Source organism: Limanda limanda, chromosome 13, assembly GCF_963576545.1.
Source record: "Limanda limanda chromosome 13, fLimLim1.1, whole genome shotgun sequence".
Lineage (NCBI taxonomy): Eukaryota > Metazoa > Chordata > Actinopteri > Pleuronectiformes > Pleuronectidae > Limanda > Limanda limanda.
In genome coordinates, this window is record NC_083648.1 from 6,196,288 (window position 1) to 6,211,125 (window position 14,838).

At 41.8% G+C, this 14,838-nt stretch overlaps 1 protein-coding gene and 1 long non-coding RNA gene across 2 annotated transcripts; one reads left to right on the forward strand and one right to left on the reverse strand.

Annotated features, from left to right (window-relative positions):
• Nucleotides 1-308: 308 nt before the first annotated feature.
• Nucleotides 309-13,529, reverse strand: LOC133018011 (oocyte zinc finger protein XlCOF19-like). Its single transcript, XM_061084296.1, has 2 exons — nucleotides 12,851-13,529; nucleotides 309-2,325 (listed from the first exon to the last, which is right to left on the reverse strand). The coding sequence occupies exons 1-2, from the start codon at nucleotides 13,333-13,335 to the stop codon at nucleotides 1,887-1,889; spliced, it is 924 nt and encodes a 307-aa protein (XP_060940279.1). The 5' UTR covers nucleotides 13,336-13,529; the 3' UTR covers nucleotides 309-1,886.
• Nucleotides 8,612-9,762, forward strand: LOC133018015 (uncharacterized). The gene is made up of 4 exons (XR_009682794.1): nucleotides 8,612-8,734; nucleotides 9,133-9,279; nucleotides 9,434-9,531; nucleotides 9,618-9,762. It is a non-coding gene; the product is annotated as an uncharacterized LOC133018015 (long non-coding RNA).
• Nucleotides 13,530-14,838: the final 1,309 nt, after the last annotated feature.

The window sequence follows — 14,838 nt, forward strand, 5'->3', positions numbered from 1 at the left end:
TAGTCTCACTAAGAGTTACTATTTATATCAGAAGACTCTCCAACCTACATATAAGGTTTTGTTGAGTTTCCCCAAGTAAAGAGCAGATACTTGTGTCTGTGTTTGCTCGGGTTCCTCTGCAGATTCTAACTCGTCTGTCGTTCTTCTCAGAGTTAGGTCTGGTTCAGGTTCTTTCCAGGTTCAATAATCTTTGTTTTGTTGTATATGTTCATCTTTTACCCCGTCTGACAATTCAAATCAATAAGAACAAGATAAGGGAGAAGGGCAATTAGACAGTTCATCGGCTTTCCGTTAAGTCAGAGAACATATTAAAAGAAGCATTTGTTTTTTATTAATCCCAGAAAAACATTGAAATAAATAAGACAATCAAACCTAATGTCACCAATGATACATAAGTCAGTTAAACAGACACCAACACTGCTCAGTTTCTTGTCATAGATGAGATTCATCATTATTCTCCTAGAGATGCAATTACAAATTAAGGGAACAAATTGTTTCATCAACAAAGGCACTGGAAAAGGAACACTGTGTTGTGCTTTACTCTTCTTGAAGCTGTGCCTAACAAAACACACTAGACGGCACCAAGTAAATTCTTATATCAAACTTTTGCGAACAAAAAATCAAATACGAAACCCCTGGAACGCGTTCACATTTGTCACACCGATCTATCATGACCAGACAAACAAAAAAGTCTCATGGGGAATTATTAAAAACGTTTTGCATTTAGTGGCCATTTTCCACATTTTTACTTTGAGGTACTTGTACCAGGGCTTACATCAGATCAACTTCAAAATGGAATGGAAACAACAATTAAACATTCAAATTACAATTTCTACAATTTCAAGGACTGCAGAGCTTTTCTAGGGCTGCACTTTTTATTAGACTTTTATTCTCGGAAACCCATTCAATACATAAAGGAGAACACACACTGTCATTGAATCTCCCGAACCAAGAAACCATTGTCTTAAAACAAACATATTTAATCATATGAACTAGTTAAGAACACATTCATACGGTTCAAGAAACAAACTTTAACCCTAAAATGACATGAAGGACTTTATGAAAAATAGATAAATTATGTAGAAATCAATAGAAACAAGATATTTAAACACAAATCTTTCGTGTTATTCAATGAGTTATATTTTCTAGGGACATAAAACTGTTAATAGTCTACTTAAAACAGTGAACTATGAATATGTATAATATGAATATCTGCTGATATATCCTAATAAATCTTTTGTTGCCAAAGTTGCAACTAAATCACTTCTCTCCTTTATGAATCCTCACGTGTCTCGTACCATAGGACTGAATCTTAAAGGCGTCATATTATGAAAATTCCACTTTTGTAGTGCTTCTACACGTTAATTTGGGTCTCTAGCATGTCTACCGTCTCAAAAACTCTAGGAAAAAACAACTCCCGCGATTTGTTGCGGTTTCTCTGTCAAAAATGCTACACTAGATGGCGTCGAATGGGATTACGACCAAAACACACGTCATAGTCACGCTTCACGGCCCGGCTCCACCGGCCCGGTCAGCTCGCAGGCCCGTCCCCCCCGAGCCAGGCTTCGGCCCACCTGACTCTGGTTCAAAACGATATGGTTGCAAGATTGTATCTTTGTCTCCAGTAGCCATATTTCTACAGAGGTAATGGATAGCTTAAAATCTGGGCGCTTGTATCTTGTGAAGGAGGGAGGAGGGGTGAGAGGGGGGCGGGGCACTCAAAACAGGTCAATCTGAGGAAAGCTGTTTTAGACAGGGTAAAAAGGGTGCTGTTTTAAGTGATCCTTGTGGTATTTTGACCAAAATATGTTACAGACATTTCATTAAGACCCCAATGAACCATATCAACTGCGGTCAAATGGGCATAATATGTCTCCTTTAACTCTTTAACCACACTCAGAGGAACTAAACTGTTTCTCTCTTGTATGAATCCTCACATGTCTATTTAGATCACTCCTTCGCTTAAATCTTTTACCACACTCAGAGCAACTAAACTGTTTCTCACCAGTATGAATCCTCATATGTGTATTTAGATGTGAGCTGCGGTTAAATGTTTGACCACACTCAGAGCAACTAAACGGTTTCTCTCCTGTATGAATCCTCATATGTGTTTTTAGACTGCCCCTTTCGGTAAATCTTTTACCACACTCAGAGCAACTAAAAGGTTTCTCTCCTGTATGAATCCTCATATGTGTTTTTAGATGGCCCCTTTCGGTAAATCTTTTACCGCACTCAGCACAACTAAAAAGTTTCTCACCTGTATGAATCCTCATATGTTTATTTAGATTGCCCCTATGTTTAAATCTTTTACCACACTCAGAGCAACTAAACGGTTTTTTTTCTGTCTTACATCCCATATCATTTAGAGGCTGTTTGTTATTTCTTGTATTTAAACCAGTCTGAGTTTCCCTGGTCTCCATCCATTCATCCTCACTGACTTCAGTCTCAGAAGAGTCAGTCTTGTCCTCAGGACCTGGTTGTAAACGTCCATCAGGACCTGAGTTCCTGGCTGGTTCTGGTCCTCCACAGTCCGCTCTGTTCTCCTTCGTCTCACTCGGATGAAGCTTTGACGATTTAAGTTTCTCTTCATCTTCTTCACTCTTCACAGCGACAGGAGTCAATGTGAACTTGATATCAGCTTCCTCCAGTCCTTGAAGCTGCTGTCCATCCTGATTGGTCCACGGTTCCTCCTGTTCCTCTTTAATGTGGGGGGGCTCAGGGTCCTCCTGGTCAACAAGGGGGCTCCACTGCTGCTCAGAGGTAACCTCTTCTTTAATCACCATCAGTTGCTGGATGTCTGCAGGACACACTGAAACACAAACACACATTTATCATTTCAGAGTTTCCTGAAGTGTTTTGAAAAACTTGTGTTATGTGGTTTAATGTCGACAGTTGTGATTTTTGAACGATCACATTCAGGAAGTAGAGATGTTGAGGTCGTTTACAGTTGGTGTAACGACGCAGCTCGTAAAGGAAGCAGCATAAAACAACGAGTTTCTGGTAAACAGTTTTTCATACACAGCAGCAGGTTTTCTGCACAGACTCGTTCACAACAGCATCAAATCCTCCTCATTATTCAGGTGAGAGTTGGAGCAGCCGGGTGCAGCAGACAGAGACAGGAAGTGGCGTATTAACTCTGCTGCTTGAGTTGATGCTAGCTAACGTTAGCCTGTGAGCGGTTCCTCCTCGATTACGGAGATAAATCATAATCACGATTATTTCGGACAATATTGAAGACACGATTATTCAAACGATTACTTTTGAGTTTGAAAACATGATGCATTTATTCAGTATTTATCTCCAAAAAAACACTTTGTAAACGAGAACTTTGAAATTTCCTATCATTATTAAATGTCCCCATCTGCCCCCCCACTACAAGCACACAAGCAGACGACAGAGAGAGAAAGAGATGGGTGGGGGATGGCTATGAGGACCATCATCATTAACCCCCGAACACCTACATTGAACGGGTTACATGCAACAACAAGTGAAGAATCGCGGGCTGACCGGTGCAGAGAAATGCGGGTCCGGTGTGAACAGCAGGCGGCTGCGTTTTTCGACCCTTTTTGTCGATCAATCGGGGGCTGCCCTCCCTCAGCCATTTTCCACCCGTGCTGTTTTTTAGAATACCGCCGGTCACCACACACACAACTCGCCTCCTTCACTTTACAGCTGCTTGAGAGTGAGTGCCAGTCAGCTGGGCCGCTTTGAATGCTTTGGGGGAAGGACAGAATTGCGCATGCAATTTCAGAAAATCGTTTCAACTCGATTATATTAGTTTGGAGATCGTTTGACCAGAAAATCGAAATCACGATTAAAATTTGATTAATTGCACAGCCCTAAGCTAAGTCTCTCTTTATTATTATCCACATGAATTTTAAGGTCACCAACAATAATAATGTTATCTGTCTTTAGGACTAGGGATGTCACGATACCTTTCGATGCAAAAATAACAAAACACAAACGATGCCCATTTTTTTGAAGCACCGTAAGCATCGTGAGCGCCGATGCCAGCTGATAGCATCGGTGCGGCGCCTTTTCGTGGAACTGATTGGGGCAGTATGCTTGGTTAGAAGGAGAAAGAGAGAGAGAAAGAGAGCATGTATCTTGCAAGTAGGGATGGGCATAATTAACCGACGATCGATTAATTGATCATTAAGAATTATTTTTTCATCGATAAATTATTGTATGTTCGCTATTTGGCAGGAAGCCGGAAAATATATGAGTTGCACTGAATGCAGCACTGCGAGGATGTTGTCAGCTGGAGGAAGCAGCCCGTAGCTAGCCTCCGCTGTTCAGCTTCATGTCTGCACACTAGGGCTGGGCAAGTTAACTAGTTAATTACGAGTTAACTCATCACTTATTTAACTCAACTAATTATTTTATCTCGCATTAACTCAGGTTTGATTATTTATTGTTTTATTGTGAAAGTCAGGCTTTTATTTTGTGAAAGTCTGTTGCTGACTGCTGCGGAACCGGAAAAAAGAAAATAATTGGCGTATAAACAACCATGGATAAGGCTACGGAGATTTTACATGGCCATTTTCATTTTAAAGTTCTTCCAGACAGCGGAGTCGACAGAACCAAAGTTATTTGTAACCACTGCCAAGGTGAATTTTCTTATCACTGGAGTACTTCCAGTCTAAAATATCACCTGAATGCAAAACACACAGTTGATATCAGCAAATCATTCAACGAAACAGCGAGTGAAGCGAGGCTTCGGCGGACTACGTTAGACGCAGGGAGGAGTATACTTTTTTCATAACGAAGAGGATAACATTAATGCCCTGGCAGTGGCATTGAGCTTTAACTTTGTATTTGCTTTGATAACATTGTTAAGTTGAGATTTACACTGAATATTTTATTTAACTGCTGATGTTAAAAGTGTTTGCACAACAAATGTTATGGCACGTTCGTTCATATGGCAGAACATTGAAAATAAAATTGCGCTATACACTACTTTTTAATTCATTATTGGATTTTGCGTATACAAATGCGATTAATCGTGATTAATCAGGGAAATCATGCGATTAATCGCGATTAAAACTTTTAATCGTTGCCCGGCCCTACTGCACACGTACCGTCAGTCCACGGGGAAGGGAACCCGGACAGACCCGGGTCTGGGTGAGGGCGTGACAACAACCAGACTGAGAGGTCGAGAACCGTCAAATTGAGCTAGCTCTCAGCGGGGCTTAAGAGTACAGCAGCGCATATTTTCAAGTGTAACCATTGAACGGATCCCGTTTAACTGCCACAAGAGTTGTTCATCTTGTAAAAAAGATCTCAATGAGGAAACTAGCTGTGTTTTTTTTTTTTTTACCGTGGTATCAAAATTGGGATCGAGAATCGTGTTTTTTTACTGGTATTGGCACAGACTACTGAATTTTTGGTATCGTGAGACCCCTATTCAGGACTAGGTTTGATAAAAACTCATGGAATTCCGTTAAAAATTCAGTATAAGCCACAGGAGCACGGTAAACTACAGCAAGGATGATTGGCTGTTGGTGTTACTTGGATTGGTGTGGAAGAATAAGAATCCTACAAATACTATTTATAACTATTATAATTTGCCAGAGTTGTAACGATTACACTGGGAACTGTATTTACTCGTTCGACTGACACAGCACCAATAAAGCCCGCAGCCATCTGACAGAAGAGAAGAAATACACAACACGTTGTTCAACAATGAAGACGCTAAGATCGTTTTGCAGATTTGCCTCGTTACACATGTGTTTTAAAATCACGTCTGCTGACTTTAACCAGCAGCGACAGGAGGACACGTGAAGCTTCAGCCGTCCATTAGAAGCACGTTCACCAACTTTACTCATAAAAACACCGCTGGAGCGAAACACCTTGTTGTTGTGAGGTGATGTTTACATCTGACACTGCTTTGGTGTGTGCACGTTGTAATGATCACCAGCGTCAAACACAAGCACTTGGCGTGGAGCTGGTCACGCGTGTGTGTTCTTCAGAACTCCCTGTGTCTCCTATGAAGAGGAGCATCAGATTGTGAAGCCTGGTATTAAGTATTTATGCGTTTTGTCTGTGTTGGGACTATCACCAGATGATCTGGGCGTCACCTTAAAGCACATCTGTTGTTATACAGCTGACAAAGCAAGGAACGAGACATTTATCTATTGCGCGATGGAAATTTCAGTGGCTCCGTGGCGTAACGAGATCGTCATCAGGCCAGAAGTTATTAGTGCTTCGGCTCGCTGTTTCGAGTCCCGGTCAAGATTTTTGTACTATTTTCTTTTTTTTTAACCATTTAATTTATATTGAAGTCTCAACGTGATTCTGACACGGACACATGAACTCCGGAAGGGTTTCTGTAGGATTTTTATTTCAGTAGATCACCGAACTTCACACACATGCGCTTTGTGAAAATGACGAATCTGCGACCAGCTCTGCAACCCACCATCAACATCTGGAAAAAGGTAAACAAATCGCCAGTTGATCTGGAACACCGGCTCTGGTCCCTGGGATGCAGCTGACTGTGGTCGCTGGAGAATCTGTTTGAACCGAGAGCTGGTGGCTCTTTAATCGTGGGCTCTTTAAGGGTAGCACTGTGCCCCCTCCGGACCGTCACCCAGCCGCCCTGGGCTCCTGGCTGCACGGGGCAGGGACTGCTAACTGAGGCTAAGCTACGTGCTAAGCTATGTAGTTCCGCGGTGGCTAAGCTAACTACAGCTAACGATGCTTCTAAACTGCGGAGCCGAGCTTCTAAGTCGCTAAGCCTCTCCTCCATCGCTACCAACACACTGCATTTATTACATGTAGCACTACTGTTAATGGAGGCGGAGGAGTCAGTAAACATGAGACACTCGGAGCAAGAGAGAGAGAGAGAGAAGCCATCGCTGCTGTATCAGCCTGTTAGACTACGAGGCTGAGCTCACACAGAACACAGAGTCACTGAGCACCAGAGAGGAGGGGCTGGGATGTGTGGCTGTTTAACTACAGACCGGTGATTGTAGCCGGAGTGATGCAGAGAAACAGCTGTTAGCAGAGGAGCTAGTTCAGAGAGCGACCAGCGGCAGCGAAAAACAGGAAATGACGCAGCACGCTTACCGTCATGACGTAATCATAACATTTACTCTTTCCAGTAGCAGCTTATCAAATGAATATGAGTAGAATTGAGTTCAGTCTGTTGGTCCAGCCCTCCACAACATGAATCCCCCCCCCCACTGCTCCCGGGACTGACCTGCTCTGTGCAGCCGGACTTCGGGCTGCATCACGGCATCGAGCAGCCTCCTCTGGCGGCAGATCTCCAGCTCGGTCCGCTCCACTCGCTCCTCGGACTCTAACAAGGTTTCCTCAAGCCCCGCCAGGATCTGCTCTCCCGCCGCCGCGAGCCGCTCGGTGAGCATCGCTCTCAGCTCCGGGACTCGAGCCTTTCCTCCTCCTTCCTCCACCTGCAGCAGGAAGTCTTCAGCGGCAGCGCGGATCCGCTCATGTACCAACACCCGCAGCAGCTGCATGGCGGCCATGTTGCTCCTCTCTCAGGGGACAAAGACCATATATATATATATATATAAAGACTAGATGTCTCGTTCGACGGAGCCGGACGTCCGCACATGGAGGCCATCTTGCTAGGGGGCATCTCGCTCACCCATAACATTGTGTTGGTAGTGGTAAATAACCATAACTTGCTCAATTTTCAACCGATTTTTTAACGGTTTGGTTTGTTATAGATGTCAGAGATGTAGTTATGTTTAAGGTTGCAAAATTCCGTGAATATTCAAACTTGGAAACTTTCCATGGGAATTAACGGGAATATACGGGAATTAACGGGAATAAACTGGAAATGTTGGAGATAATTTATACTAACTGTATTTACCTTGTCATATACAGACATAAATATAAACATTTTGTGTGTCATAGGCTGATTTGAGCCCTGAGGAAACTTTGGGCACTTGACTATATGCTTCTGCATCGTTGTGTCATTCTTAACATAGGTCTTTGCACAGTATTTGCAAATGTACACAGCCTTTCCTTCTACATTGGATGGGGTGAAATGTCTCCACACATGAGATAGTGCACGTGGCATTGTTCTGTAGAATAAGATGAGAAAAAAGTTTGTAAAAAAACACTAATGCAATGCCAGAGATATAAATAGTTAGCCAAACAATTGGAATCTTCTGTAAACATATTTTACAATTGATGGATAAACGTATGGAAATAGGCTAGATGAACAGATGAACAATCCTCAATCAGCATGCTAATATATTTTCCCCAGTAATATCATCGAAACTTACCTGACTAGTCCTGCACACTACAGCCGGCCTCAATCAGCCCTGCTGTAGTGTGCAGGATGCTGGGAATTATCTGTGCATGTGATGGAAGAATGCACAGTGGAGGGTTGAAATTCAATGTGCAGTGTGTGCTGCATTCCATACATCTTTAAAATAGAGTTTTGAATGATGTTTTTATTGCTCAGCATTTAATTTGCTTATTTTTTTTTTTTTTTTCCAAATTCCCGAGCTTAGCTTCCCATGGAAAGTTTCCGGAAAGTTTCGCCCCTTTGCAACCCTACTATCAACACAATGTTATGGGTGAGCAAGATGCCCCGTAGCAAGATGGCCGCCATGTGCGGACGTTCGTCTCCGTTGGCCAGCAACGCAGATGAGACATCTAGTCTTTATATATAAATCTATGACAAAGACAGCCAGCGACAGGAAACAGAGACTCCGAGCCTGCAGCGACCCCTGTTGGACTAGATGAAGAGGAAACAAAAGTACTAATACTGCACAGTAGAAATACTCTGTTACATGTAGGCTACTTGTTAAACAAGTACTAAAGTATAAGCAACGAAATAAACTTTAACAATTGTAAAAGAATAACTTGGATCATTCACTGAAGTAAAAGTACAGAGACAGTAAAGTAATATTCCATTACAAGTGAAAGTACTAAGACAGTTAAGTAGAAATACTCCATTATTAAATTAACCACACTCCGACTGTAAAACCAAAAATAAACGACAATTTCTAGGACTGACAAGCAGCACTGAACGGCCGGAGCACATGCGTTTTGAAGCGTTGCATGAGTTTTGCGCACTGTGTTTTAATGAACTGAGATTTTTGTAAGTTTGAATTGATCCTGGACTCATTAATTTTCTCTGTTCACTTTTAACAGCTGCACACATTGTGATGGTGGTCTCCAGATGGAGATAAATATGTGGTGGTGTTAGATGATGAGGTGAACATCTATGAACTGGAGACGGCGTCGGTGAAGGGAACAATCACGAACCCCAAAAGAATCTCGTCTGTTAAGTTCTTAAATGTAAGTTCTGTGAATACTTACACACACTGTGGCTTCTCTTAGTGATGTAGAGACAGTTGTGGTTGTGGTGATTGTTTTATGAGGCCTTGTATTGTAGATTAACAATATACCACATGTAAGATAACATGGATGTTTTATTGTGTTTGTTTTTCAGAACTCCCTCCTGGCCGTCGCAGGAGATGATGAGATTGTGAGGTTGTGTGAATTGGAAAAACTGAAATGTGTGTGTGAGTTCAAGGCTCATGAAACCAGGTAATTACATTCTTTTGTAAAATGTATTTTAAATTTGATGTCCAATGTTTAAAAACTTACACAAACTCTCCTTGTTGTGGTGTCAGGGTGAAAGCAGTGGACAGTTTTATGATGGAGGATTACTGCGTGTTGGTGACAGCTTCCAATGACAGATTGATCGAGATGTGGAAGCTCCACCTGTGTTGTTTTTTGTAAACAGTTTGGGAGAAGAAGCCGTTCTATTTCAACCAATTCTTTTACACATTTACATTTTTGGCGAATGTGTTTTTCAATTAATATGATTATCATTTATCAAGTGTCTCCATCCTAACCCTGTAAATTAGATAACAAGCTTTCAATAAACACAACTCTGTGAAACAAAGAAGATTAAAAAGACACAGTTACCTGCTGAGCTGCCGATCATCCACTGACCAACCGCTGTCGTCCCACAGGAGCTGGAACCTCCCACCCTCCTCGTGGAAGTGAACACCTCGGCCCGGCTGATGTTCCTCGCCGTGTGGAGCCTTCATCGGTGCAGCCGCCCGCTGAGGAACCAGCAGCTGCGGCGACGACATCTGAAGGTGACGACCGGACGTTCATCTCACAGGATCATTGTGTTGTTAAAGAGAAACCAGACATGAGCTGGGACAGGGAGTGTTTGTGTTGAAGGAGGTGAAATGAGAACATCATGATCTCAACCTTTACACTCACCTGAGCTTGTCTCCACTCAGCAGTTCGTATTTACAGTCAATGCAGCTTGAGGTTGAATATATGAATATTTACAGTGTACACAAGAAAACAAGCTCCCAATGAGTAATTTTCTAGAACAAGGATTCATGTTTAATTCTCTTCCACTGAATAACTACAAAGCCTCTATATTTCACGTCCTAGTTCTGTCTGTGTCTCGTTAACACTCATCATCTGCCTCCCTCTGTCCAAAGAACTCGCTTGAGAGCTTTCAAAGACCAAGAGAGTTCGAATTGCGACGGAAGTAGTCGTTCTGGAAGACGAGAGCAAACCCAGAAAGAAGAAAAAAGCCGTTGGAAAATGAAATGAGCAGCAATAAAGAAAACATCTTTCAAAAATGTACATGCACTCTTTTATATGATTGAACAATTTTTTTTGTTGAACATGCTGGTACTTGTAATGGACACTGGGAGGTGCTACACACCATGTTTCACAGCTTTCAAGATCTGACTGTTCTTGAGATCCAATATTTTTGCTGTCGATACTGAAAAGAAAAATTATATTTGTTAGATATCATTAGATTCCAGTTATGCAGCCGTTGTCCTGACTAGTCTCACTAAGAGTTATTATTTCTATCAGAAGACTCTCCAACCTACATATAAGGTTTTGTTGAGTTTCCCCAAGTAAAGAGCAGATACTTGTGTCTGTGTTTGCTCGGGTTCCTCTGCAGATTCTAACTCGTCTGTCGTTCTTCTCAGAGTTAGGTCTGGTTCAGGTTCTTTCCAGGTTCAATAATCTTTGTTTTGTTGTATATGTTCATCTTTTACCCCGTCTGACAATTCAAATCAATAAGAACAAGATAAGGGAGAAGGGCAATTAGACAGTTCATCGGCTTTCCGTTAAGTCAGAGAACATATTAAAAGAAGCATTTGTTTTTTATTAATCCCAGAAAAACATTGAAATAAATAAGACAATCAAACCTAATGTCACCAATGATACATAAGTCAGTTAAACAGACACCAACACTGCTCAGTTTCTTGTCATAGATGAGATTCATCATTATTCTCCTAGAGATGCAATTACAAAAATTGTTTCATCAACAAAGGCACTGGAAAAGGAACACTGTGTTGTGCTTTACTCTTCTTGAAGCTGTGCCTAACAAAACACACTAGACGGCACCAAGTAAATTCTTATATCAAACTTTTGCGAACAAAAAATCAAATACGAGACCCCTGGAACGCGTTCACATTTGTCACACCGATCTATAATGACCAGAAAAACAAAAAAGTCTCAAGGGGAATTATGAAAAACATTTTGCATTTAGTGGCCATTTTCCACATTTTTACTTTGAGGTACTTGTACCAGGGCTTACATCAGATCAACTTCAAAATGGAATGGAAACAACAATTAAACATTCAAATTACAATTTCTACAATTTCAAGGACTGCAGAGCTTTTCTAGGACTGCACTTTTTATTAGACTTTTATTCTTGGAAACACATTCAATACATAAAGGAGAACACACACTGTCATTGAATCTCCCGAACCAAGAAACCATTGTCTTAAAACAAACATATTTAATCATATGAACTAGTTAAGAACACATTCATACGGTTCAAGAAACAAACTTTAACCCTAAAATGACATGGACTTTATGAAAAATAGATAAATTATGTAGAAATCAATAGAAACAAGATATTTAAACACAAATCTTTCGTGTTATTCAATGAGTTATATTTTCTAGGGACATAAAACTGTTAATAGTCTACTTAAAACAGTGAACTATTAATATGTATAATATGAATATCTGCTGATATATCCTAATAAATCTTTTGTTGCCAAAGTTGCAACTAAATCACTTCTCTCCTTTATGAATCCTCACGTGTCTCGTACCATAGGACTGAACCTTAAAGGCGTCATAATATGTAAATTCCACTTTTGTAGTGCTTCTACACGTTAGTTTGGGTCTCTAGCATGTCTACCGTCTCAAAAACTCTAGGAAAAAACAACTCCCGCGATTTGTTGCGGTTTCTCTGTCAAAAATGCTACACTAGATGGCGTCGAATGGGATTACGACCAAAACACACGTCATAGTCACGCTTCACGGCCCGGCTCCACCGGCCCGGTCAGCTCGCGGGCCCGTCCCCCCCGAGCCAGGCTTCGGCCCACCTGACTCTGGTTCAAAACGATATGGTTGCAAGATTGTATCTTCGTCTCCAGTAGCCATATTTCTACAGAGGTAATGGATAGCTTAAAATCTGGGCGCTTGTATCTCGTGAAGGAGGGAGGAGGGGTGAGAGGGGGGCGGGGCACTCAAAACAGGTCAATCTGAGGAAAGCTGTTTTAGACAGGGTAAAAAGGGTGCTGTTTTAAGTGATCCTTGTGGTATTTTGACCAAAATATGTTACAGACATTTCATTAAAACCCCAATGAACCATATCAACTGTGGTAAAAATAATATGTCTCCTTTAAATCTTTAACCACACTGACAGAAACTAAACGGTTTCTCTCCAGTATGAATCCTCATATGTCTATTTAGAGTTGACCTTTGGTTAAATCTTTTACCACACTCAGAGCAACTAAACGGTTTCTCTTCTGTATGATTCCTCATATGTGTATTTAGATATGACCATTTGAAACATCTTTTACCACACTCAGGGCAACTAAACGGTTTCTCTCCTGTATGAATCTTCATATGTCTATTTAGATCGCTTCCTTTGATAAATTTTTTACCACACTGAGAGCAACTAAACGGTTTCTCTCCTGTATGAATCATCATATGGCAATTTAGATGGCCCCTATGGTTAAATCTTTTACCACACTCAGAGCAATTGAACGGTTTCTCTCCAGTATGAATCCTCATATGTGTATTTAGATGGGACCTATGTTTAAATCTTTTACCACACTCAGGGCAACTAAACATTTTTTTTTCTGTCTTACATCCCATATCATTTAGAGGCTGTTTGTTATTTCTTGTATTTAAACCAGTCTGAGTTTCCCTGGTCTCCATCCATTCATCCTCACTGACTTCAGTCTCAGAAGAGTCAGTCTTGTCCTCAGGACCTGGTTGTAAACGTCCATCAGGACCTGAGTTCCTGGCTGGTTCTGGTCCTCCACATTCCGCTCTGTTCTCCTTCATCTCACTGGGATGAAGCTTTGACGATTTAAGTTTCTCTTCATCTTCTTCACTCTTCACAGCGACAGGAGTCAATGTGAACTTGATATCAGCCTCCTCCAGTCCTTGAAGCTGCTGTCCATCCTGATTGGTCCACGGTTCCTCCTGTTCCTCTTTAATGTGGGGGGGCTCAGGGTCCTCCTGGTCCACAAGGGGGCTCCACTGCTGCTGCTCAGGGGGAACCTCTTCTTTAATCACCATCAGTTGCTGGACGTCTGCAGGACACACTGAAACACAAACACACATTTATCATTTCAGAGTTTCCTGAAGTGTTTTGAAAAACTTGTGTTGTGTGGTTTAATGTCGACTGTTGTGATTTTTGAACGATCACATTCAGGAAGAAGAGATGTTAAGGTCGTTTACAGTTGGTGTTACTTCGCAGCTCGAAAAGGAAGCAGCATAAAACAAGTTTCTGGTAAAACAGTTTTTCATACACAGCAGCAGGTTTTCTGCACAGACTCGTTCACAACAGCATCAAATCCTCCTCATTATTCAGGTGAGAGGTGGAGCAGCCGGGTGCAGCAGACAGAGACAGGAAGTGGCGTATTAACTCCGCTGCTCGAGCTGATGCTAGCTAACGTTAGCCTGTGAGCGGTTCCTCCTCGATTACGGAGATAAATCATAATCACGATTATTTCGGACAATATTGAAGACACGATTATTCAAACGATTACTTTTGAGTTTGAAAACATGATGCATTTATTCAGTATTTCTCTGCAAAAAAACACTTTGTAAACGAGAACTTTGAAATTTCCTATCATTATTAAATGTCCCCATCTGCCATCCCCACTACAAGCACACAAGCAGACGACAGAGAGAGAAAGAGAGCGGTGGGGGATGTCTATGAGGACCATCATCATTAACCCCCGAACACCTACATTGAACGGGTTACATGCAACAACAAGCGGAGAATCGCGGGCTGACCGGCCAGGGGAAATGCGAGTCCGGTGTGAACAGCAGGCGGCTGCGTGCTGGAGAATGGCGCTGCCGCTACATTGTGTGGTTCTGCTCCTCGTCGGATTCTTTAATCCGCCATTTTCCACCCGTGCTGTTTTTTAGAATACCGCCGGTCACAACACACACAACTCGCCTCCTTCACTTTACAGCTGCTTGAGAGTGAGTGCCAGTCAGCAGGGCCGCGTCGAATGCATTGGGGGAAGGACAGAATTGCGCATGCAATTTCAGAAAATCGTTTCAACTCGATTATATAAGTTTGGAGATCGTTTGACCAGAAAATCGAAATCAAATTTGATTAATTGCACAGCCCTACACTAAGTCTCTCTTTATTATTGTCAACATGAATATTAAGGTCACCAACAATAATAATGTTATCTGTCTTTAGGACTAGGGATGTCACGATACCTTACGATGCTAAAATAACAAAACACAGACGATGCCCATTTTTTTGAAGCACCGTAAGCATCGTGAGCGCCGATGCCAGCTGATAGCATCGGTGCTGCGCCTCTT

Coding starts and splice junctions, on each gene's coding strand:
- LOC133018011 (XM_061084296.1), bottom strand. CDS start 13,335: ATGAAGGAGAACAGAGCGGAATGTGGAGGACCAGAACCAGCCAGGAAC. Junction 2,326..12,850: donor AAACCGTTTAGTTGCCCTGA/GTGTGGTAAAAG, acceptor AAAACCGTTTAG/TTGCTCTGAGTGTGGTAAAA.